This window comes from Ranitomeya imitator, chromosome 1 (genome assembly GCF_032444005.1).
Source record: "Ranitomeya imitator isolate aRanImi1 chromosome 1, aRanImi1.pri, whole genome shotgun sequence".
Taxonomy (NCBI): Eukaryota; Metazoa; Chordata; class Amphibia; order Anura; family Dendrobatidae; genus Ranitomeya; species Ranitomeya imitator.
In genome coordinates this window covers 920,756,885-920,784,059 of record NC_091282.1, presented here as the reverse complement: position 1 = coordinate 920,784,059, position 27,175 = coordinate 920,756,885, and the positions used below count along the sequence as shown (strand labels likewise).

The 27,175-nt window shown below is 45.6% G+C and overlaps 1 protein-coding gene across 1 annotated transcript in view; it reads right to left on the bottom strand.

Moving 5' to 3' along the window:
• Positions 1-26,409, bottom strand: part of MMRN1 (multimerin 1) — a 208,986-nt gene extending 182,577 nt beyond the window's left edge. The window contains exon 1 of the mRNA XM_069743565.1: positions 25,806-26,409. Coding sequence (XP_069599666.1) covers positions 25,806-26,308 — 503 coding nt within the window. The 5' untranslated portion in view covers positions 26,309-26,409. The remainder of the gene's footprint in view (positions 1-25,805) is intronic.
• Positions 26,410-27,175: the final 766 nt, after the last annotated feature.

Genomic DNA, 27,175 nt, shown 5'->3' with positions numbered 1-27,175 from the left:
GCCTGCTGTGCTGGGAGCCCTGATACCACATGCAACAGCTCATCCAGCTTCCATGCTCAGCCACACTCAGGTGCCACAAATATCAGTTTCATAGACTAATATTGTCACAAAAATCTAAGGATAGAAACATGGGTAGTTGACTCAAAGGAAGTGGAGGCCTGATGGTCTTGGAGTCCTATTGCTACAGGCAACATGCATGAAGGAGACGCAACCAGAAGTCTACACATTTAGTGGCAGACATCAACAAAGTGGCATCAATTTCACCACAGTAGAAATAATATAATGGGGACCGACAGGACTACCACTACACCTAACCCAGCAGATGTACACTTGAAAACCCAACCAGGAGTGTTCACATTTCTAAAAATTAGTGGCAGAAATCACCAAAGTGGCATCAATTTCACAACAGTAAACATAGTATAATAGGGATCAACATCTCTTCCACTACAGCCAACCCATCACATGGACACTCAACCAGAAGTCTTGACATTTCCAAAATAAGGAGAAAGTAGAAACATAGGAAACATACAAGGCTTTTGCAATAATTAACTAACATCATAACCATACAAATGGTATTAAAGAAAAAAAACTATTGGATGTGCAGGACACACTTTAGAAACCACAGCACCACGGAAAGAAATACAGTGTACAAGTCCAAAAAATGATAAAATATAAATTCTATTAAATATCCATAGTGTTAGGGCTAGCGGAACGCACCAAATAATAAGACTGATAGTGTATGGTGCGTTCGTAGCCCGGGGTCCACCGTGCAGAGATGGAACCTGCTGCTGAGTAATGACGGACTATATGGCGGTACTCATAAGTATACTCGCGTGGGTTAAACTTCACCCAACGTGAAGGAAGCGATCCTGTTGCGTCACAGGATCGCGGTACCGCACATAGAAGGCGAGCAAGCAGTCAGCGAACTTAACCCCAACTAGGATTGAAGTCCGATTAGACTACTTGCTGACACAACACCGCAGCAGGGTGTGTTAGGCAACTCTTATAATTAGAGCACCGAAGTGCGAACTGTGCCGTGCTGGCAGGCACCACTAAGCACCCAGACGTGGGTCAGGAAGCGCACTACTGGCGCGTGGCGCCGCACTGGCGGTCACAGCAATAGACGCTGATACGTGTGTGACACGTTGAGTGATTTGTTGGGCGCTAGATAGCAGCCATACTCCATACGCGAACAGTCATACAATAGGGTAGGGGTATTTAATGAACGACTTGCACTCACAACAAACACACGTATTCAATTGTACACTAGCGCATGGCCGTGCGGTCATGCGCAGTTTATATAATTGCAGGACAGGAAGTGGCCACAGAAACTTTGCCCTTCCAGGACCTGCCAAGAGGACCAATGGAATGCGCTGCAGAGCCAGAGCACATGACCCTCGATCTCCAACGGGAGATCTTGCTCTGGGCATGCTCAGTGTGCGCAAACAAGGACTTAGTCCCAGGGAAGTCCGCTCACCGCTGACCAGCACTGACTTTAATGGCAGGAGCTGAAGAAGCAGCAGTAACTCTCTGTACAGAGTGAGAGCGAGCAAGACACTGGGAGCGACGTCTCTGCTGAGCAGACTCCACTGCGGCTGGAGGAGAATGGGAGACTGCAGCGGAGACGGATCGAGATTCCCCCTGTGCAGCAGAGGAAACTCGACTCCTAACATTACCCCCCCTCCTTGGGCCTCGCTACGCTCGAAGGCAGCAATGAGCTGTGGGGCCCGAATGTTTTCAGCAGGCTCCCAAGACCTGTCCTCTGGACCATAACCCTTCCAATCCACCAAATAAAACTTTTTGCCGCGTATCACCTTGCACCCCAAAATAGCGTTCACCTCGTAATCGTCCGTAGACGAACCCGATGTCCCGGCAGATGACTCGGAAAACCGGGACATGTATACGGGTTTCAAGAGGGACACATGAAAGGTGTCGGTGATACCCAAGCGTGGAGGAAGAGCCAGGCGGTAGACCACAGGATTAACCTGTTCGAGAACCTTGAAGGGACCCAAGTAGCGAGGAGCAAACTTAGTGGACTCAACTCGCAGCCTGATGTTACGGGCGGAGAGCCACACCAAGTCGCCAGGGGCAAAAGTCAGAGCGGGGCGCCGATGAACGGAGGACCTCATTCTCTCCTTGGAGGCCCGAATGGCATCCTGCGTGCGATCCCAAATGTCCCGTGCCTCCACAGCCCAGTCTGCCACCCTGGGATCAGCGGAAGACACAGGCATGGGCACAGGAACACGCGGATGCTGGCCGTAATTTAAGAGGAATGGAGTCTGACCGGTGGAGTCGGCTACGGCATTGTTAAAGTGAAAACTCTGCCCACGGTAGCAAGGATGCCCAGTCATCCTGTCTGGCAGAAACAAAATGTCGCAGATATGTGACCAAGGTCTGGTTGGCCCTTTCTACCAACCCATTCGTCTCGGGATGATATGCCGAAGAGAGATTTAACTCAATACTGAGTAGACGACATAGCTCCCTCCAGAATCGAGACGCAAACTGGGGACCCCGGTCACTAACAATTTTGTCTGGCATACCGTGTAAGCGAAAGATATGCTTGATAAACAAGACAGCCAACGCCCGTGCAGATGGTAGCCGTGGAAGAGGCACCAAATGCACCATTTTGGAAAAATGATCGGTGATCACCCAGATAATGGTGCAATTACGAGACTTGGGTAAGCCAACCACAAAGTCCATCCCGACCATCTCCCAGGGCCTGTCAGCCACGGGCAGAGGATAAAGCAAACCAGCTGGCCGTTGCCGAGGAGTCTTGTTCCTGGCGCAAGAGACACACGCCCGAACGTACTCCGCGACATCACGAGCCATATGCGGCCACCAGTATGTCCTCGCCAGTAACTCTGATGTCCTTTTAGTACCAAAATGTCCACCCACCCTGGACGAGTGCGCCCAAGAGAGAACTTCCGGTCGCAAACTAGATGGAACAAAAGTCTTGCCCGGGGGCACAGACTCCAGCGAAACCGTGGCCATGGTTCTCAAACTCTCGGTGTGGGGACAATAAGCCGAGGCTCCTCCTCCTCCTCCGCAGATGACACAACGGAGCGAGAGAGAGCGTCGGCCCGAATGTTCTTCTCCCCAGAAAGGAAATGGAGGGTGAAATGAAACCGGGAGAAGAACAAGGACCATCTGGCCTGGCGAGAATTCAACCGCTGAGCTGTCTGCAGATACACCAAATTTTTGTGATCTGTGAAGACTTGGAAGGGAAAACGTGCTCCCTCCAAGAGATGTCTCCACTCCGAGAAAGCCAACTTCATGGCTAGCAACTCCCTGTCCCCGATGGAATAATTCCTCTCTGCTGGTGCGAAGGTCTTGGAGAAAAAGAAGCAAGGATGCTTCCGACCTTGAGCATCCTTTTGGAAGAGGACTGCTCCAGCACCAACAGAAGAGGCATCCACCTCCATGATAAATGGCTTATCAACATCGGGGTGATGAAGAATGGGAGCGCTAGCGAAGTGTGACTTTATAGAGATAAAGGCCTTGGAGACCTCCTCAGACCACAATTTGGGATTCGCCCCCTTCTTGGTGAGGGCAACCAAGGGAGCTACCAAAGTTGAGAAATGCGGGATGAACTGGCGATAATAATTGATGAACCCCATAAAGCGCTGCACCGCTTTAAGAGAATGGGGTTCCTGCCAGTCCATCACAGCCTGTAGTTTGGCAGGATCCATAGCCAATCCCTGGGCTGAGATGATGTAGCCTAGGAAAGGTAAGGACTCCTGCTCAAACATACACTTCTCCAACTTGGCATAGAGGGAGTTTACCCGTAGGAGGTCGAAGACTTTGCAAACATCTCTCCGGTGGGAGTCAATATCTGGAGAGTAGATGTAGAATATCATCCAGATAGACTACATAGTAACATAGTAACATAGTTAGTAAGGCCGAAAAAAGACATTTGTCCATCCAGTTCAGCCTATATTCCATCATAATAAATACCCAGATCTACGTCCTTCTACAGAACCTAATAATTGTATGATACAATATTGTTCTGCTCCAGGAAGACATCCAGGCCTCTCTTGAACCCCTCGACTGAGTTCGCCATCACCACCTCCTCAGGCAAGCAATTCCAGATTCTCACTGCCCTAACAGTAAAGAATCCTCTTCTATGTTGGTGGAAAAACCTTCTCTCCTCCAGACGCAAAGAATGCCCCCTTGTGCCCGTCACCTTCCTTGGTATAAACAGATCCTCAGCGAGATATTTGTATTGTCCCCTTATATACTTATACATGGTTATTAGATCGCCCCTCAGTCGTCTTTTTTCTAGACTAAATAATCCTAATTTCGCTAATCTATCTGGGTATTGTAGTTCTCCCATCCCCTTTATTAATTTTGTTGCCCTCCTTTGTACTCTCTCTAGTTCCATTATATCCTTCCTGAGCACCGGTGCCCAAAACTGGACACAGTACTCCATGTGCGGTCTAACTAGGGATTTGTACAGAGGCAGTATAATGCTCTCATCATGTGTATCCAGACCTCTTTTAATGCACCCCATGATCCTGTTTGCCTTGGCAGCTGCTGCCTGGCACTGGCTGCTCCAGGTAAGTTTATCATTAACTAGGATCCCCAAGTCCTTCTCCCTGTCAGATTTACCCAGTGGTTTCCCGTTCAGTGTGTAATGGTGATATTGATTCCCTCTTCCCATGTGTATAACCTTACATTTATCATTGTTAAACCTCATCTGCCACCTTTCAGCCCAAGTTTCCAACTTATCCAGATCCATCTGTAGCAGAATACTATCTTCTCTTGTATTAACTGCTTTACATAGTTTTGTATCATCTGCAAATATCGATATTTTACTGTGTAAACCTTCTACCAGATCATTAATGAATATGTTGAAGAGAACAGGTCCCAATACTGACCCCTGCGGTACCCCACTGGTCACAGCGACCCAGTTAGAGACTATACCATTTATAACCACCCTCTGCTTTCTATCACTAAGCCAGTTACTAACCCATTTACACACATGTTCCCCCAGACCAAGCATTCTCATTTTGTGTACCAACCTCTTGTGCGGCAAGGTATCAAACGCTTTGGAAAAATCGAGATATACCACGTCCAATGACTCACCGTGGTCCAGCCTATAGCTTACCTCTTCATAAAAACTGATTAGATTGGTTTGACAGGAGCGATTTCTCATAAACCCATGCTGATATGGAGTTAAACAGTTATTCTCATTGAGATAATCCAGAATAACATCCCTCAGAAACCCTTCAAATATTTTACCAACAATAGAGGTTAGACTTACTGGCCTATAATTTCCAGGTTCACTTTTAGAGCCCTTTTTGAATATTGGCACCACATTTGCTATGCGCCAGTCCTGCGGAACAGACCCTGTCGCTATAGAGTCACTAAAAATAAGAAATAATGGTTTATCTATTACATTACTTAGTTCTCTTAGTACTCGTGGGTGTATGCCATCCGGACCCGGAGATTTATCTATTTTAATCTTATTTAGCCGGTTTCGCACCTCTTCTTGGGTTAGATTGGTGACCCTTAATATAGGGTTTTCATTGTTTCTTGGGATTTCACCTAGCATTTCATTTTCCACCGTGAATACCGTGGAGAAGAAGGTGTTTAATATGTTAGCTTTTTCCTCGTCATCTACAACCATTCTTTCCTCACTATTTTTTAAGGGGCCTACATACGACCGAGGTGGAAAGCATATCCCGGAAGATATCGTTCACAAAGTCTTGGAAAACGGCTGGGGCATTACAGAGCCCAAAGGGCATCACCAGATATTCATAGTGCCCATCCCTGGTGTTAAAAGCCGTCTTCCATTCGTCCCCCTCACGGATGCGAATCAGGTTGTAAGCACCCCGCAGATCTAATTTAGTAAATACCCTTGCTCCCCGAAGCCTATCGAACAGTTCAGATATCAAAGGCAAAGGGTATTTATTCTTAACGGTGATGGCGTTAAGACCCCTGTAGCCTATGCATGGACGCAATTCCCCACTCTTCTTCTGCACGAAGAAGAACCCTGCCCCAGCAGGTGACACTGACTTCCTGATGAACCCTCTTGCCAGATTTTCCTGGATGTACTGTGACATTGCCTCCGTCTCCGGGAGAGATAGCAGATAGACTCGACCCCGGGGAGGCTCAGCACCAGGCAAGAGGTCAATAGGACAGTCATAGGGGCGATGGGGCGGAAGGGTCTCCGCCGCCTTTTTGGAGAATACGTCTGCATACGACCAATACTGCTTGGGGAGAGAGGAAAGATCTGTGGGTACCTCAGTTGTAGCTACCTGAACCCACTCCCTCTGACACCTACCCCCACAAGATTCACCCCATCCCAGGATTCCCACTTGAGGACCACTCGATATGAGGAGAGTGGTACCGTAGCCAAGGTATTCCCAACAGGACCTCATCAATTCCCTCTGGAATGACGAGCAGAGAAATAATCTCCTGATGAGATGGCGACATGGACAGAGTAAAAGGGATGGTCTGGTGAGTTATCTGTGAGGGCAGAGTCGACCCATTCACCACTCGTACCATTACAGGTTGAGCTAGCATAACTAGAGGTATTGCGTGGCGTTGGGCGAAGGCAGAAGACATAAAATTGCCCTCCGCCCCAGAATCCACGCAGAGCTCTACCGAGTGGGAGAATGAGCCTATAGTAATTGTCCCCTTAAAGGACAATTTAGAGGCAAACGTCGCCGTGTCTAGTGTACCTCCACCTACGACGACTAGACGCTGACGTTTCCTCGACCGCTGAGGACATCTGGTGGCTAAATGTCCAGACTGCTGGCAAACATGACAGACCCTGAGTGCACAAGCGGTCCGGGACTTAGGTCCCGCTTGTGACACTTCCCTGGCCTCATGTGACTCAGGAACCAGGACCGGAGATTCCAGAGGTTTGGCGAAAGTAGGAGCCAGCCGAAACCTCTGCCTACACTGGGCTCGCTCTAACCTCCGCTCGTTAAAACGGAGGTCAATTCGAGTGGAGACTGTTATTAACTCCTCCAGTGTGGCAGGAATCTCCCTAGTGGCCAGAGCGTCCTTTACATGGTCAGCCAAGCCCCTCCAAAATATGGGGATAAGAGCTTTATCCGACCATTCCAGCTCAGATGCTAAAGTGCGGAATTGGACGGCAAAATGACTGACCAAGGACTCACCCTGAGTTAATGCCAGCAGTTGGAGCGCAGTGTCATGGGTGACTTGAGGTCCTAAAAAGACCTGTTTTAAAGTGCTCAAAAACAGAGGAGCACTCTGCACCACATGATCGCCACGCTCCCACAGCGGCGTAGCCCATTCCAACGCCCTGTCCGACAATAGAGACACAATAAATCCCACCTTAGCCCGCTCTGTGGGGAAACGTGCAGCCAGAAGCTCGAGATGAATAGAGCACTGACTCACGGATCCCCTACAAAATTTGCTATTACCAGAAAATTTTTCTGGCAGCGGGAGGCGAGAAAATGTCGGAACAGGGGTGGCAATGGACAAAGTTGCTGCAGCCACGCTGGCAGCCTGTACAGCAACTGCGGTAACATCCACAGCTGAGGTTGCGCTCTCGAGAGCCGCCAACCTACCCTCCAGCTGCTGTATATACCGCAGGGATTGCTGTTTGTCTGTCATCACTAGCCAGACCCTGGCGCTAGTGTAATGTTAGGGCTAGCGGAACGCACCAAATAATAAGACTGATAGTGTATGGTGCGTTCGTAGCCCGGGGTCCACCGTGCAGAGATGGAACCTGCTGCTGAGTAATGACGGACTATATGGCGGTACTCATAAGTATACTCTCGTGGGTTAAACTTCACCCAACGTGAAGGAAGCGATCCTGTTGCGTCACAGGATCGCGGTACCGCACATAGAAGGCGAGCAAGCAGTCAGCGAACTTAACCTCAACTAGGATTGAAGTCCGATTAGACCACTTGCTGACACAACACCGCAACAGGGTGTGTTAGGCAACTCTTATAATTAGAGCACCGAAGTGCGAACTGTGCCGTGCTGGCAGGCACCACTAAGCACCCAGACGTGGGTCAGGAAGCGCACTACTGGCGCGTGGCGCCACACTGGCGGTCACAGCAATAGACGCTGATACGTGTGTGACACGTTGAGTGATTTGTCGGGCGCTAGATAGCAGCCATACTCCATACGCGAACAGTCATACAATAGGGTAGGGGTATTTAATGAACGACTTGCACTCACAACAAACACACGTATTCAATTGTACACTAGCGCATGGCCGTGCGGTCATGCGCAGTTTATATAATTGCAGGACAGGAAGTGGCCACAGAAACTTTGCCCTTCCAGGACCTGCCAAGAGGATCAATGGAATGCGCTGCAGAGCCAGAGCACATGACCCTCGATCTCCAACGAGAGATCTTGCTCTGGGCATGCTCAGTGTGCGCAAACAAGGACTTAGTCCCAGGGAAGTCTGCTCGCCGCTGACCAGCACTGACTTTAATGGCAGGAGCTGAAGAAGCAGCAGTAACTCTCTGTACAGAGTGAGAGCGAGCAAGACACTGGGAGCGACGTCCCTGCTGAGCAGACTCCACTGCGGCTGGAGGAGAATGGGAGACTGCAGCGGAGACGGATCGAGATTCCCCCTGTGCAGCAGAGGAAACTCGACTCCAAACACATAGAAATATAAAAGGTCAAACGATGGCAGCAAAGGCTAAAATTGGCAACCACATCTAAACTGCCTAATGGAGAACAGAGTGGCACAGAAAACCCAGCACACATAACCATAACCAGCACACATAACCCCCTCACGAAGGAGTATATCCGAAACGCGCGTCGGGGTGCGCTGTGCTTGGAGGAACGGACCATTGGAAGGTAGAGACCTGCATGTACCATATATTATTAGCATTATAAATTACATTGCTTGGAGCCTGGCGGTTTTTGGTGTATGTTTAAGGACACATTACATGCTGTACTGACAGACGGACTCAGGTAGCAGTGGTTTTTTGCCACCAGTCCTTCCCATTTTAGTTTGGGCATATATGTGACGGGGTGTACGGCAGAGCAAGAAGGGACAACAGGCCGAGGGATGATTCAACAGATTTATTATCAAGAACGCTGGAATAACACATGCAGGTAGATCTAAAGAGTCCACAATTAGTCCAATGGAACAGGTTCGGGGGCACCTCCCGATAATCCTTGTGCCAGGTAACAAAGCAATAGTCCACACGAGTCCAATAGATCCCAAAACAATCTCACAAACGACGAGATATGTCCTCAGCTCAAGTCTCGCCCCGTTCGCTTCCGCAGTCCCAGATGGACATGGGGTCTTGCCTCAGCTAAGAATCCCCACTCCTTCTCCTTCAAGGATCAACTCACATCTGATCTCAAAATAAGAATGGATTGTCTGAGCTCCTGAGATCCGCCCATGAAGGGGTAGGGGTCACACCTTCTATTCAATGATTGGGTCAATGAGAAGATTCTAGACTGGTGGGCTCCAGGCAGTCTAGGTAGTATTTACATTTGACTAGCCACCTGCTGTGAGGAAGAATGGCTATTCTTTCCCTAGTGGTGTGGACAAAGCTTAATTACATTATAGCTCAGGGCTGCAAGTATTGGGGGAAGGAGACAGGTTAGTTACATACACCCCATGACATTGCAAAATGTACAGTAAATACAACGAAAGAGAAGTCGCATCACATCATGACATATTATACAAAAAACAGGACAGGGATAAAAGTACAGATCATGACAATCCCTTCCCCTCCCAATTTGTGTACGTACCAGGGACCTCTACAGGTCCCTGGTTAAGTACACACAGGCAGAGCGTAACTTACATGTGGCGTCATGCAGCCACGAATTGGCATCGTAGCTCTCCCACATCATTGCCCAGGAGAACATCTGCAGGCAGACCACCCATCACCCCAACCACACATCGCCTGACCCGAAAACCAAAGTTCAGATCCACAGTGGCTGTGGGAATAGTCCTCCATTGTCCACCAGCCAGTTCAATGACAATCCCAGGTCCTCGATGGATTGCCTCAGGCCGAACCACTCAGGGATCAGCCAGTGTGAGGAAAGCCCCTGAGAAACAAAATCCAATAAGTCTCTGTCCATCCAGCACGACCTCCTGCAAGTGCTTACCTCGATGAGCAGAAGTCGTCATAGCTGCAGGTCGCACACCATAAACTCCTAGTGGTGCAACATGGGTGGGTGAGGCACTAGGCCAGTCCTCACGTAGTGGTGACACGTCGTCCTCCATGGCACTTGGCTGTACATAATAATACGACTGGGTACAGGATCAATCCTCATTTGAACAGCTGGGCAGGAGGCTTGCAGATGCCCCGGCTGTCCACATCGATAGCATCTGTGCTGGGTCTCACTCCATCCAAGGCGTCCTCTTGGGCGAGAGGTAAGGGAACCTGGAGGCCGGCTCCCACCTGAAGGTGCTGTAGGGGTTTGAGGACGACTTCTCCATGAGCTGGCTGGGCATGAGGCCTGCAGATGCCCCAGATGCCCACAACCATAACACCTGCGCTCTGCTACTTCCTCTCCTCGTCGTATTCCAGAAAATGCAGTAGAAGCAACTGGAGGCACTTTTACACAGGTATCAGCATGAGGTGGTGGCTTTGAGGAACGGGGAACAATGGGGACAGAAGAACAGGGGGCCACTGGTGTTGTGGAGCTGGTAGGCCTCTCTCCATCCTCCAACAGAACCCTCCACAGAGGCTTGATGGTGAGAGCCTCATCAGCTAGAGCTGCAGCTTCCTCCACAGTGGCTGGTCTCCTCTCACGCACCCATTCCCGGATCTCAGCAGGGCACTCGAAGTAAAACTGCTCTTTTAGGATAACCTGGAAGAAGGCCTCCCAGGTTAAGGCCTCCTCTGCCTCCAGCCAGCGATGACATATTTGTTTGAGTCTGTGGGCATACATCTTGAAAGACACTTCCTCATCACAGGCTAAAGTACGGAACTGAGTCCTGTAAGTGTCTGGGGTAACAGCATAATGTTCTAGAATAGTCCGTTTAATCTCCGCATACTCACAGTTCCCCTGAGGGTCCATAGCTCTATAGGCTGTGGCAGCTCCACCCTCTAAGAGCCCCACCAGATGTCGGACTCGCTCCCTTTCCGGGACTTCCATTAATCGACACTGATGCTCAAAGTCCTGGAAGAAGCCCTCAATGTCGCCTGCAGCCTCATTAAAGGGCTTGAAGTCTTTGCGGGACACTCTGGGGAGTTCCCTCATGGTGGGTGCTGGGGTTAGAGTCTGTCTGGAGCTTCTAGCTGCTTCCAAAGCGATCTGCCTCTCCAGCAATGCCATCTCCTGAGCTCTGTCCTCGGCTCTGTGAATGGCCTCCCTTTCCCTCTTGGCTCTGTGAATGGCCTCCCTCTCCTCGGCTCTGTGAATGGCCTCCCTCTCCTGAGCTCTGTGAATGGCCTCCCTCTTATCGTCTATGGTGGCCTCTTCTCCCAGCAATGCCAACTCCTCCTCGTACCACACAACCCACTGACTCCTTTGGGCATTTACCTCCGGCTGCAGTCTTTCCTCCATTTGCTGTGAGGATCCTTCCTCAGCGTCATCTTGCAGGCGAACTCCTTCTAAAGCCTCAATAAGCTGCTCCTTGGAGAGTCCTTTAAAACGGACTCCTACTTCACGGGCCTTTGATTGTAGGCTCCCCAAACTCCAGTTCTTGTACTCTGTGGTGCTGGTTCCCGATGTTGATGGGCCTTTGTCCTCCATTCCTTCTGCTCTGGTCCCACTGCTTGCCACCAGTTTGTGACGGTATGTACGGCAGAGCAAGAAGGGACAACAGGCCGAGGGATGATTAAACAGATTTATTATCAAGAACGCTGGAACAACACATGCAGGTAGATCTAAAGAGTCCACAATTAGTCCAATGGAACAGGTTCGGGGGCACCTCCCGATAATCCTTGTGCCAGGTAACAAAGCAATAGTCCACACGAGTCCAATAGATACCAAAACAATCTCACAAACGACGAGATATGTCCTCAGCTCAAGTCTCGCCCCGTTCGCTTCCGCAGTCCCAGATGGACATGGGGTCTTGCCTCAGCTAAGAATCCCCACTCCTTCTCCTTCAAGGATCAACTCACATCTGATCTCAAAATAAGAATGGATTGTCTGAGCTCCTGAGATCCGCCCATGAAGGGGTAGGGGTCACACCTTCTATTCAATGGTTGGGTCAATGAGAAGATTCTAGACTGGTGGGCTCCAGGCAGTCTAGGTAGTATTTACATTTGACTAGCCACCTGCTGTGACGAAGAATGGCTATTCTTTCCCTAGTGGTGTGGACAAAGCTTAATTACATTATAGCTCAGGGCTGCAAGTATTGGGGGAAGGAGACAGGTTAGTTACATACACCCCATGACATTGCAAAATGTACAGTAAATACAACGAAAGAGAAGTCGCATCACATCATGACATATTATACAAAAAACAGGACAGGGATAAAAGTACAGATCATGACAATCCATATACATATACAGCGTTATAATAATTATTCTTTGCACTTAGGCACTTTATTATTGTGTTTTTGCATACACAGGCATAGTATTTTTATATTCTCTTTGACGATTTTATATCACGCACATACATATATTGTCACATTGTAATTGCTAGTGGTTTGCACTTCTTTTTGATTTATATACCCTGCACTATATAGGTATTTCCTCTGTGATTATATACATGTGTGGGTCCTTGCATACACCTTTGCATGCCATAAGGTCCAAGTAATGAAGCGGTCTTTTATTAGTAATTGAATTTTACCTTCTGTTGTGTCCGTTCATTGTTTTGTGCTACAGGCTTCAATATATATATATTTTTCTTTTATGGGTCATTTTTTAGCACACATTTTTCACGACTCCAAGCACAGGCACATCTTTGTAGTGCCACTTTGTAATGATTTAATAAAGATATATTTTGACTACAATATATTTGCCTTTTCTATTATTCTGATATACCGTATAATATATTTGATTTCCATTGTGGGGTCTTGTTTTTCATTCCAAATCCCGAATGGTCTGCCATTCATATTTATAGCAGCCATATGATTGCTTTTATATTGATTATTTAGTATATTATATTATATATATTTATTGTGCAATTCTTTTTGGTTTGCTATTTTTTCCACATAACCATATCCGGCATATTGTCACAATAAATATGTCAGTTCACATATAGGAAAATGCAATGAATCATCAGCCAGGCAGAGTACCCCCAGCAGGAAGGTTAATCTGAAATGCGTGTTGGGAGGGTGGGGACGATGTGGTGCAGTACCCAGCAATTGTAACTACGACCTGGTATGTTATATTGTATATATGTCTTGTTGATAGTTCTTGCTGGGGGTACTCTGCCTGGCAGATGCATGACTTGTTCATCTTGATGAAAGTTGGTGCTCTACACTTTCAGGGGACAACCAGCTGTGCTTATCCATCAGGACACCACCAGCAGTGCTGAAGACATGTTCTGTGAGAACGCTGGCAGCCGGGCATGATAAAACCTCCAAGGCGTGAGAGGCGAGCTCAGGCCACTCATCCATTTTTGAAGATCAAAACTATAGAGTCCAAACCCTCCTTGATGGTATTGATATTCAGTTATAGATACTCCTGCACCATCCTCTTCATTCAGTCACCATGTGTCAGATTTGGACTCTATAGTGCTGGTGCCCAAGCTTGTCTAAAAAAAAGTGTCAAAGGACTCACAGAAATTGCTTCTTCCACTTACACTACTGCTGCTAATGTTTTGGCATTTACGAATTGACATCTCAGATGTTGGAAGTGTAGAGCTGCGGTGTACACCGTGTGCCTTACTGCTGTCTTGGGGAAAACCTTTCTTACGGTTGTGTAAAAGCATGTTTCGATACTCCAGCATTTGTGGGTCCCCTTCCAGTGCGGGAAACATCTGGCAAAATTTGGTCTTATAACATGGATCTAGCAAAGTGGCCACCAAGTAGTCAGCACTATTTCAAATCATAACTATACGGGGATCATGTTGCAGCAAGAAGGCACTCATATGTTGGGCTCTTCCTTGGGGTCCAAGACCATGCTGTGTTGGCTTGGTAACACTGATGCTTGTTTTCTCTGTCCCATCCCACCACCAAGAACAACAGAGAGCCAATGATTATCCTCTTCATCTCCTGACAGTTACACGCCCATCACCTCTTCCTCCTCCATTTATTCCTGGGATCTTGCAACTTCACTAACAGTTTGTCTGTTATCAAAAGCCCCGATCAATCACAGTAATCCACCCTCCCTTGGAAACCGCCTGTCACGGGGTTACCGCGACAGTGTGGAGTCAGAAGACTGCAGCATCTGATTGCTCCTACACCTGTGCTGAGAAGAAGCACTTCTCCTTCATTTTGAATGTGTTTATTTCTTCTGGCAGAACAGGGGTTAATTGGATATGGTGGAAATCCCAGTGCTCACAGCTAAACTTGGTTAGCCACTCTTTTCCCTTTTAAAATATGGGCTCTGTTACAAATCCTTGTCAGAGCAAGCATTTGCTGCATAGCTAATGGAGAGAGAGAGAGGAGTTTATTTGAAAAGCAGAGTTGGAGTAGTTATCTGTGACATTTGCCTATTTTTTATGCGTAGTAATTCCCTATCCTTCTCTATTTTAATTTATTCCCCTACCTCCATGCCCCAGTGCTTTCCTCTGTTATATGGGAGTGAATATTTTGTATGCATCGAGTTTCCTGTGTGTGTTGCCTTGTTTGTTGGTTTGGTGTACTACGGTGCACAGTAGCACCCCTCTTCCCTTGGTGGGGGAAGAGAACAAAAGGTGGAATAACTCAGGAGAAAGGGTAAGGTTGGAGGCCCCGGCATTTTCACCTTCAGAAGAATCCCAGGGATTAGGGCAAGCTAGGGCACCCCCTATTGTTAGGGACATAGAAAAAGCTGTGTCGTGACACTGCCTGTGTGACGACAGTCTGGAACTTTGAGACAATGTTATTCCTTCCGCATCCACCTCTGCTTCCTCATTTTCTTCTGGGACCACCACTTCCTCCCGAAGGCTATTCAAAGTTTGCTAAAGCATATAGATGACCAGAATAGTGATGCTGATGAAGGCATCATCAGCGCTAACCATCTTAGTAGCCATTTCGAAACTGTGCAGCAAGGCAGAACGCTCCTTAAACATAATATATGCCACGTCCGTACTGCGCTGGCCCAGGCTATCTGACTTGACATATGTGTGAGGGCTTGTTGCTGCTGCCACAGTCACTGCAACATGTGCAGAGTGGAATTCCATTATGTTGGCACATTGCATATCAACCTGTTAACTGGCATAGACAAAGACTCTGTATCGATGCTAGTCGATGACCTGAGGGGTGCGAATGGCAGAATTGAGCACACAGCTACCGTGCATCTGCAGCAGCTGTGCCACCAGGTGGAGGATGTGATCCATGCATGGCATGTGTGTGAGCATGCCTCTGTGCAGGGCCGCCACCTGTTTTGCACCATTATTGGACATGGCATTTCTTGGATGCAGGTTCAGAGGAGACAGCAATTGCTCAAACTCGGCCTGGAGAGCTGTCCACATCTCTTCAGCTGTATGACTGCGATCTTCAAGGCATATCAATTTTATCACTGCCTGATTGTTGTGAGCTCTGGTTGCGCCAAACAGAGGTGGTGGGGATTCATTCTGCACTGCTGCAACACGTAACTCATTGAGGCAGAGGTTGAGGGCACAGGTGGAGGCCCTAGAGGAGGCGGAGGAGGCATAAGCAGTGGGACAACTGTGAAATATAGAGGATTGTCATGCAAGCCTTGGGGATTCAAAGACTTGTTGAGCAGTGCCTGGCCCCACAGCCACCAGAGTCACTTAGTGCCCAGTCAGCGAGATGTAATGCCCTTGGCCATGCTTACTCATCCAAGTGTGTGTGGTGAAATGCACACAGGCAGACATAGATTAAGTTAAGCAATGGGTGATGTTGTCTGAGACATGCTGGTGTAGTGCAGTCACAGCTTACTTAGAAAAGTTTTGGTGACTGGGCAACTGGTACTGGGGGACTACGATGACCATCAGCTTTCGGAAACAGTATCTACCAAGCAGAAAGGCAGCATTTCCATGGCCAGCAGATTGAAGATGGTAGAGTTCAACCTCTTAGCTTTGTCATGTATAGGAGGAAACAATCTTTTATGTGACCACAACTGCGGGACTCTGGGCTTGCTGCAGTGCTAAGAGAGGGCAGAGTATGGGGAACATGACAAACTGCTAGACCGTTTGGTTGGTGCTGGCAGAGGTGTCACGGTGGATTGAGAAAGTTGTGGTGTGCTCATTCTCTGAGATCAGTCAAAAACAGCAGGCATGTCCACTTCCGTTACAGCTGATGTCGTGTTCCCAGACAGCATGACTGGAGTGGGTAAAGAACCCAAGGTGCTGCGCTCAGAGACCTGCATCACAATTATTGGCATGGTAACAGAGGAGAAGGAAGAAGCAGCTGATGCAATTAATGGGGCGGCTGATGGTTGTTGAGGTTCACTGGTCCGCATTTTAGCGCAGTGAGATTCCCAGAGTCATGCATGTTGATTGCGCATGTGAAGGTTCATACATGTAGTAGTCAATTATTACACTTTTTCCCTCTACTCAGTTTTTTTGCAAAGATGGCAGATTACTTGAGTTTGCTCATCCTTTGCGGTGTCAAAAAAGACCCAGGCTAGGCAACCCTTACCACTCCTTCAAGCTGCAGTCCCGTGAACGCTGCTGTTCACAGCCAGAGTTATGGCTGAGGATGCATTGCTCATCGTGGCTGCATCACTATGTGTCTGCGACATATGGCACTACTTAACCTCCTCGTCTTCCTCCTCATATGAACTACTCATCTGTATACCTCTTATGTTCACGCCAGGTGGGATCTACCACTTCATCATCATCTTCTCTGTTATCATATTCCTCACCCTTAGAGTGTCACGGGTGTGTTAGATGCAACTGTCAGTCGCACTAGATCTGGCTGCAGAAGGTCTCTGTGTTTGGCATTGCAGACACCTACTTAATCCTTCTGACTGTTGAACCTTGCGTCAACCTCCCTCTGTCTCTAATTGACATTCCTGGATCTTGGTATTTATAAACTCCCAGTCTGATTCAGGTAGTCGCCGAAGATATTCACTTTTCCCCTTGTGAAGGTTTGGAGTTGTAGCAGTCAGCTAACTTCCTCTCTGCTGCTCTTGGATGATGCTTGGTATGATCTCCTTTGAGTTTACTCAAGCTAAGTTCCTTTCTCCTTGTTTGTCTTCCTTGTTGTCTTTAGTTATCAGTGGGGACTGACCAGTGTCATCCCTCTCTCCCTATGCAGGGCCTAGCTCTAGGGATATACAGTGCTTAGGTTTCCTGCTTAGCAATTGATGTGGAACCAATTTAGGGAAGATAGGGTAGGCAGGATGTTTTAAGATCTGACTAGGGGTCTCCACTCTCCCATTCCCTAGTGTTTGGGCTTCCTTCCCCTCATCCCCTCGTGTTGCAATTAGTCTTTCCACACTATGTGTGACATAGAGTCACCCTCTGTCACGCCGTTTATGGTGTTAAAGTGGCAGGATGGCGTACTGGGACCCGCACCTGTCCCTGCCACTATAAAGGTGCCCTGGCTTTCTCTTTTCTCCGGGGTACCTATAATGGTTAGGAGGCCTGAGCCGCCAGCGTATCCCTGTCTTCTGTGCAGGCCCTATCAGTGGCCCCCTCTCCCCCCCAGGGAGGAGGACTGCACCTGTGTATATATATGACAAGTAAACAGGGCATGCAGACAAGGTAACTAAAATCTCAAACTCACCAAATGCTCACACAGCCACAGAGGAAACACAGAGAGGGAAAGAGAGGGGAAAACAGGTTTAACATGCAACCAAAACAGCAGACAACAATCTCTGTAGATGAACCTCCAAGCTCCAACACCACGCTCCTTCCCACTTCAAGCCAGGCAGCAGAACTGATCACTGACAACAGTTGTAGTCAAAGCTGAGTCTATATAGGAGCGGAGATTACAAAAACCAATTCAGCTGAGAGACCAAGCTCTCAGCAACTTCAATAACTAGGTTTAACTCCTGCCCTGCTGGCACAAGACAGCCAGGTCAGAATTCAGGAGAAGAGCTTCTGTTCATCGTGTGTGAATGAGGCCCAGAGCGCTGCGGTTCTCTAGAACCTCTCTGTCGCGGTAGCCCCGTGACACCCTCCTTCTCTTTCTGCCCTGACAGCACAGTACAGTCCATGTGAGCCTCAGATATCTAAGGCTCATCATGATCACAGAACCCGTCCAGTAACAGAAGTTGTCAGTTGTCTTTGAATAGGATGTGACAATGGTTCACTTGTGCTTTCACAAACAATTACACCTACCTCACACACACCTTGAACACCAAGCCTAGTCCCCCTTCCACCACTACCTTGCTTTTTGCCAGTTATGTTGCTCAGATAGTGTGGTAGGAGCACACTATTAGCAACAAAAAAATAGATTTTTAAATCTGCACCAGCTCTGTAAACGGCTGAATTTCAGCGGCAGTAAGCGACAAGGTGAAATATGGCATGCTGAATCGCTTTAGTCACTGAAGAAAGAATTGTTGGAGTGTGGATGAGGCCTGTATGACAAAGAATTTATGCTCCAAGCAATCTTAAATTTAGATCTCGTCTACTGCATGACGTTAGTAACCGAAAAAAAATTTTGGGCCTGTGGATGAGGCCTGTATAACATAGACTAGGTATTACAAACAATTTCCAAGTGAAATCTCCCCTACTGTAGAACTTAGAGACAGCAGAAATTTTCTGTTGTTGTTGGATGAAAACTGTATAAAATAGACTAGATGCAACAAACAACTTCAAAGTGAGATCTCCCCTTTTGATCGGTAATACAGGCATTTTTCTTATTCAATTCTTGCACTTAGCCTAGCTTAATTTCACAACCAGAAAATTACATCTGTGATGTGGAGGGGTTTATCACAGTTAGTACCAGTATTTTTTTATTTTTATATGCGTGATGTATTCAGACAGCATAATTTCACCGCCAGAAAACTACAACGGGGGACATGGCGGGTTGTATGACGCTTAGCAACAGAATTTTTTTTTTCTTTTATCTGCATGAGCTCTGCAGACAGCTTCATTTCACCACTACAAAATTACAATGTGGGATATGGTGTGCTCTATCACGTTTAGCAACATATTTCTGTTTTTTTAATATGCATTAGCTATGCAGACTGTGGAATATCACTGCCACTAAATAACTAGGTGAAATATAGCATGGTGAATCACGGTAGCAAGTGCCATACATTTTTTTTTTCATGAACAACAGCTCAAATCACAGAACAATGTCTACACACCACTAAATAAGAAGGTGGGATATAGCATTCTGTTTCACATTTAGAAAGCAAAAAAAATAAGATTTAGAATGATTTTCTCATGCATGAAGCACAATAGAAGCAGTGCACAACACCCTGGTATGACATATGCCGGCTTTGTCGGTGAACCTCAGTAATGGCACAAAAAAAATCTGCTGGAAGGTCTATTTTACAGCCACACAGGACACTAGCTAGCTATACTATCTGACTAATAAACAACCGCCTAGTTAGCTACCTAAAATCTATCTGCAAATATTGTCAGCGTCAGGAGCAGCTTACCTGCACTGTTACAGTGTCAAAATGGCACTAAAACAAGATGTCCACTCTTTACATGGAGAGGGACATGTGATTTCAGCAGCCAGACCCCCTCCTTTCGTCAAACATGTGCCCCACGCTCATCATACCACACCATTATCGTAGCCAAAATGCTGAAAATACTTTAGTAGCAACCTAAATATTTTCCCGCACTTTTTACCGAATGTTTCCTATTTTTTTCCGATTTTACAAAATTTTGCCTTTGTTTCCAATCACGAATCTGAATGTGCCATATTCATGACGAATTTATGTTTGGCGATCGAATTTCAAACAAATTTGCCCATCACTACTAGCCACACAGTATTCCCTTTCTTTTCACAACGTTTGCCGATTTGCAGATTCTCCTCTTCTTGGTGTAGTGACACCATTTTGATGCAGCCTAATGATGTAATTATATAACCTTACTGTCATTGCCTTTTTATTATAAGCTTGGAAACAGCAGGATTTAAGCAGAGCATCTATTGTGCCACCATGTATTAGGCACTCAACATATTATCTTTGAGCTCCTTCGGTTCAGGTGGTACCCCATTCCTCATTCGCATGTGCTTCTTAGTCCCATTTATAGCACAACAGAAATGGATGGAAATGCTCACTCACACTGGTCACCACTGAAGTAATTGAATGATTTAGTGGACATTTGAGTCAATTTCCAGTCTAGGAATAGACCAAGTAGAAGAGATCACTAGAAACTGGATGAGTCCTAGAATGGGACTGGTGAATAATTGGTGCAAGTGACTATCATTTCTTAGATTATTTTTACAGCTCTTAGGCCTTGTAAAAAGTATCTTAATCACCTAGAAAACTACCTAAATTTACATTTGAGGTTTTTATTGGGGAAGTTACTTGGTTTTGAACCATTCTTTAAAAATAATTTACGAATGAATTCTTACATTGCATTATTATCAAGAATTAAAAAGGGGAAGGATTTGTTAAGCAAAATACAATAGTATTCGGGAAACCAATGTGCCAAAAAAGTGAAGTAGATAATGCAAGGTTGACATCAACTTAATTTTATTTTGAAGTTGAACACTTTTTATGCCTAACCGGACAGTTTTGGTAAGAAATGTGCATCAACATTTTTAGCAACGTGAAACATTTTAATCCCTCTCTGACCTTAGACGTACTATCCCATCGAGGTGCCCTGGGCCTATCTGACCCTCGACGGGATAGTACGTCACAGCGATCGGCCGTGCTCATGGGGGGAGCGCGGCCGATCGCGGCCGGGTGTCAGCTGCCTATCGCAGCTGACATCCGGCACTATGTGCCAGGAGCGGTCACGGACTGCCTCCGGCACATTAACCCCCGGCACACCACGATCAAACATGATCGCAGTGTGCCGGCGGTATAGGGAAGCGTCGTGCAGGGAGGGGGCTCCCTGCGGGCTTCCCTGAGACCCCCGCAGCAACGCGATGTGATCGCGTTGCTGCGAGGGTCTCTTACCTCCCTTCCTCGCTGCAGGCCCGGATCCAAGATGGCCGCGGCATCCGGGTCCTGCAGGGAGGGAGGTGGCTTGCAAAGTGCCTGCTCAGAGCAGGCGCTTGGTAAGCCTGCAGTGCTCTAAGTCAGATCATTGATCTGACAGGGTTCTGTGCAAACTGTCAGATCAGCGATCTGTGATGTCCCCCTCCCGGGACAAAGTAAAAAAGTAAAAAAAAAAATTTCCACATGTGTAAAAAAAAAAATCCTAAATAATGAAAAATATATATATATATATATTATTCTCATAAATACATTTCTTTATCTAGATTAAAAAAAACAATAAAAGTACACATATTTAGTATTGCCGCATCAATAACGACCCAACCTATAAAACTGTCCCACTAGTTAACCCCTTCATTAAACACCATAAGAAAAAAAAAACAAGGCAAAAAACAACGCTTATTATCATACCGCCGAATAAAAAGTGGAATAACACGCGTCAAAAAGACAGATATAATTAACCATGGTACCGCTGAAAACGTCATCTTGTCCCGCAAAAAAACAAGCTGCCATACAGCATCATCAGCGAACAAATAAAAAAGTTATAGTCCTCAGAATAAAGCATTGCAAAAATAATTATTTTTTCTATAAAATAGTTTTTATCGTATAAAAGCGCCAAAACATAAAAAAATAATATTAATGAGGTATCGCTGTAATCCTACTGGCCCGAAGAATAAAACTGCTTAATCAATTTTACCAAACGCAGAACGGTATAAACGCCTCCCCCAAAAGAAGTTCATGAATAGCTGGTTTTCGGTCATTCTACCTCACAAAAATCAGAATAAAAAGCGATCAAAAAATGTCACATGCCCGAAAATGTTACCAATAAAAACGTCAACTCGTCCCGCAAAAAACAAGACCTCAAATGTCTCTGTGGACTCAAATATGGAAAAATTATAGCTCTCAAATGTGGTAGCGCAAAAAATATTTTTTACAATAAAAAGCATCTTTCAGTGTGTGACGGCTGCCAATCATAAAAATCTGCTAAATAACTCACTATAAAAGTAAATCAAACCCCCCTTCATCACCCCCTTAGTTAGGGAAAAATTAAAAAATTAAAAAAATGTATTTATTTCCATTTTCCCATTAGGGTTAGGGCTAGGGTTAGGGTTAGGGTTAGGGCTAGGGTTAGGGTTAGGGTTAGGGCTAGGGTTAGGGCTGGGGTTAGGGTTAGGGCTAGCATTAGGGGTAGGGCTAGGGTTAGGGCTAGGGTTAGGGTTAAGGCTAGGGTTAGGGCTAGGGCTAGGGTTAGGGCTAGGGTTAGGGCTAGGGTTAGGGTTAAGGCTAGGGTTAGGGCTAGGGCTAGGGTTAGGGCTAGGGTTAGGGCTAGGGTTAGGGCGAGGGTTAAGGCTACAGTTAGGGTTAGGGTTGGGGCTTAAGTTAGGGTTAGGGTTTGGATTATATTTACGGTTGGGAATAGGGTTGGGATTAGGGTTAGGGGTGTGTCTGGGTTAGAGGTGTGGTTAGGGTTACCATTGGGCTTAGGGTTAGGGGTGTGTTTGCATTAGGGTTTCAGTTATAATTGGGGGGTTTCCACTGTTTAGGCACATCAGGGGCTCTCCAAACGCGACATGGCGTCCGATCTCAATTCCAGCCAATTCTGCGTTGAAAAAGTAAAACAGTGCTCCTTCCCTTCCGAGCTCTCCCGTGTGCCCAAACCCCAACATATCGGGTATCAGCGTACTCAGGACAAATTGGACAACAACTTTTGGGGTCTAATTTCTCCTGTTACCCTTGGGAAAATACAAAACTGGGGGCTAAAAAATAATTTTTGTGGGGAAAAAAAAGATTTTTATTTTCACAGCTCTGCGTTATAAACTGTAGTGAAACACTTGGGGGTTCAAAGTTCTCACAACACATCTAGATAAGTTTCTTGAGGGATCTAGTTTCCAATATGGGGTCACTTGTAGGGGATCTCTACTGTTTAGGTACATTAGGGGCTCTGCAAACGCAATGTGACGCCTGCAGACCATTCCATCTAAGTCTGCATTCCAAATGGCGCTCCTTCCATTCCGAGCCCTCCCATGCGCCCAAACGGTGGTTCCCCCCCCCCCACATATGGGGTATCAGCGTGCTCAGGACAAATTGGACAACAACTTTTGTGGTCCAATTTCTCCTGTTATCCTCGGGAAAATACAAAACGGGGGCTAAAATATAATTTTTGTGGGAAAAAAAAATTTGTTTTATTTTTATGGCTCTGCATTATACACTTCTGTGAAGCCCTTGGTGAGTCAAAGTGCTCACCACACATCCAGATAAGTTCCTTAGGGGGTCTATTTTCCAAAATGGTGTCACTTGTCGGGGGTTTCTACTGTTTAGGTACATTAGGGGCTCTGCAAACGCAATGTGATGCCTGCAGACCATTCCATCTAAGTCTGCATTCCAAATGGCGCTCCTTCCTTTCCGAGCCCTCCCATGCGCCCAAATGGTGGTTCCCCCCACATATGGGGTATCAGTGTACTCAGGACAAATTGGACAACAACTTTTAGGGTCCAATTTCTCCTGTTACCCTCGGCAAAATACAAAACTGGGGGCTAAAAAATAATTTCTGTGAGAAAAAAAATTTTGTTTTATTTTTATGGCTCTGCATTATACACTTCTGTGAAGCCCTTGGTGGGTCAAAGTGCTCACCACACATCCAGATAAGTTCCTTATGGGGTCTACTTTCCAAAATGGTGTCACTTGTGGGGGGTTCAATGTTTAGGCACATCAGTGGCTCTCCAAATGCAACATGGCGTCCCATCTCAATTCCTGTCAATTTTGCATTGAAAAGTCAAACGGCGCTCCTTCCCTTCCGAGCTCTCCCATGCGCCCAAACAGTGGTTTACCGCCACATATGGGGTATCAGCGTACTCAGGACAAATTGTACAACAACTTTTGTGGTCCAATTTCTTCTCTTACCCTTGGGAAAATAAAAAATTGCTGGCAAAAAGATAATTTTTGTGAAAAAATATGATTTTTTATTTTTACGGTTCTGCATTATAAACTTCTGTGAAGCACTTGGTGGGTCAAAGTGCTCACCAGACCTCTAGATAAGTTCCTTAGGGGGTCTACTTTCCAAAATGGTGTCACTTGTGGGGGGTTTCAATGTTTAGGCACATCAGTGGCTTTCCAAACTCAACATGGCGTCCCATCTCAATTCCTGTCAATTTTGCATTGAAAAGTCAAATTGCCCTCCTTCGCTTCCGAGCTCTGTCATGCGCCCAAACAGTAGTTTACCCCCACATATGGGGTATCGGCGTACTCAGGACAAATTGTACAACAACTTTTGGAGTCCATTTTCTCCTGTTACCCTTGGTAAAATAAAACAAATTGGAGCTGAAATAAAATTTTTGTGAAAAAAAGTTAAATGTTCATTTTTATTTAAACATTCCAAAAATTCCTGTGGAGCACCAGAAGGGTTAATAAATTGTGCTGATGTAAAGTAGACATGTGGGAAATGTTACTTATTAAGTATTTTGTGTGACATATCTCTGTGATTTAATTGCATAAAAATTCAAAGTTGGAAAATTGCAAAATTTTCAAAAATTTTGCCAAATTTCCATTTTTTTCACAAATAAACGCAGGTAATATCAAAGAAATTTTACCACTAACATGAAGTACAATATGTCACGAGAAAATAATGTCAGAATCACCCGGATCCGTTGAAGCGTTCCAGAGTTATAACCTCATAAAGGGACAGTGGTCAGAATTGTAAAAATTGGCCTGGTCATTGACGTGCAAACCACCCTTGGGGGTAAAGGGGTTAATATAATGTTTGGCAGCCATGTGTGTTTATCATTCTGCAACCTACTCTTTAGGCTATGTGTACACGTTGCGGATTAGGTTTAGGAATTTCTGGTGCGGATTCTGCCTCTCCTGGCAGAAAACGCACCTGCGAATTTGTTGCGTTTTTTTGTGCGGTTCCGCAGCATTTTTTGTGCGTTTTTGCTGCGGTTTTCTTGCGGATTTGCTACGTTTTTTACCCCTGCAGTTTTTTTTATAATGGAATGGGTACAAAAACGCTGCAGATTCACAAAAAAGAAGTGACATGCTACTTATTTTAAACCGCAGCGTTTCCGCAGCGGATTTTCCTCAAAGTGTGCACAGCACTTTTTTTCTCATTGATTTACATTGTATTGTAAATCAATTGCGGATCTGCAGCATTTCTGCACCGCAAAAAACGCTGTGGATCCGCAGAGAATCCGCAATGTGTGCACATAGCCTAAACAACACAGACACTGTGATATTTACAGACAAAACTGGTCTTACAGAACAGCCACAGTCTCATAACAGTAGCAAAATACAAATACTGTCAAATGAACAATCTTCTTTTTAATCTACGATAGCTGCGTAACAATAGACAACAGACAAAGAAATTTCATTTACAGCTCGAAGGGCAAAAAGCAAAAAAAATGTAAAAAATGTGTTGTTATTATTAATAATCAGAATAATAATGCTACATTTTTTACATTATAAAGTAGTTACTATTATACAATCAATATGTAAATATATTTTGCTTAAAACTATTACTTTGTATAGAGTCCAAGGATTTAAACTAAAAAATATATACAGCAAACTTTAACTTGACACTTAGCATGTTACATGCAATAATGCTGTAAACTTTTACTTGATATTTACAATGGCATTGAAGACAGTTTGTGACATCTACATATTTTGCAAACATACTTTTCTGTGGAATATTACATAATTCAATAAAAAATCATCTATTTCTAGCTTTTTGAGAAATCCTTACATGTCAAAACTAAAGAAAAGGTATCTTACTTTCCTCTTGTTGTTTCAAAGCTTGGCTTCTGGTTGTTCTTATTGATGTAATTCAGTCTGGAGGAACGGTCTGGTTCTTGTTGGACCTCCTTAACTTGTATAGTTTCTTTTCCGGTGGTCCCATCCTTTTCACCACTGGATTTTGTAGGTTCTATTTTTGCAGTTGCAAGAGTTTTTGTTGGCATCTGCATAACCTTTTTAAATAAGTTGGTCTCTATTTTTGCACTGGGTAGCAATTGCGAAGTTGTAGTTGCATGTGGTTTAGTAGTGGATTCACCTTCAAACGAAGTAGTTTGATCAGTATCAATATTTTGGGTGGTATCTGTGGGAGCTTTACTACCAATATCAGAGAGAAGCTTCTTCACATTGGAATCCACAGGTACTGTCCATGGGTGCTCAGTAACATCCAATGAATCTTCTCTGGTACTTCCACCATTGATGTGCAGAGTGAGACAGATGGTCATCATTAGCAAAACTGGCATAATATTCAAGTTGAAATTCATATCTCAGGTTGGTTCACCTCTCTTATGTCTCTGTACTCTATCACATCTGTTTTTGCTCTGACTGAACTCTAGGTTTGCATGACAATTATCATTTTGCATACAAAGGAAACAGGTTGTAACTTGTCAGTCATATGCGGAGGAAACTCTGCTTCCTGTTACTGTGAAACACTTTGTACATCTCACCCATCTGTATGGAAGCGCCAGAGAAAGGTTTAGAATGGGAAATATTACAATGTCAGAAGAGAAAGTGGAACATTATTGCATCATTAATTGAGTAAGAGAATGTAAACAGAATTAGCTGGAAATTTCTGAACTTGAATTTCCACCCTTCAATATAGCTTTTTCATTTTCTTTTCAATTGTTATTTTTTTATATGTCTGTAAAGTGGAGATTTGTTTTTGTAAAACTGACTTCTAAATCCACTATACAGAAATCGATTAAATAGGCAACTTTCTGACTGGTACTGGTGTCTGAAATATAAAGACTGTAGAGAGCTGTTATGTGGTTTTTAAATCCTGGACAACCTCCTTAACCTGCCACTAGAGTTGAGCGACCTTGACCTTTTTAGAGTTGAGCCGGGTTTCGCGAAACCCGACTATCTCAAAAGTCGGGTCGAGTGAAATTGGCCGATTATGACGTGAAGTCGGGATCGACCGAAACACGAAACCAGTCAATGCAAGTCAATGGGGCAGCATAGTCGGCAGTGAGTGGGGGCCAGGAAAACACCTAGAGTGCCCATTTTAATGTCAAAACCATCCATTCTTCTTAATGAAGCTTGTCAAGCGTAATTTACCTTATAATAATTGGAAGGCATTTGAAATTGGGGGTCATTTGGCTAAAGTTGTGGTGGGTAGGGCTGGTTCAAGT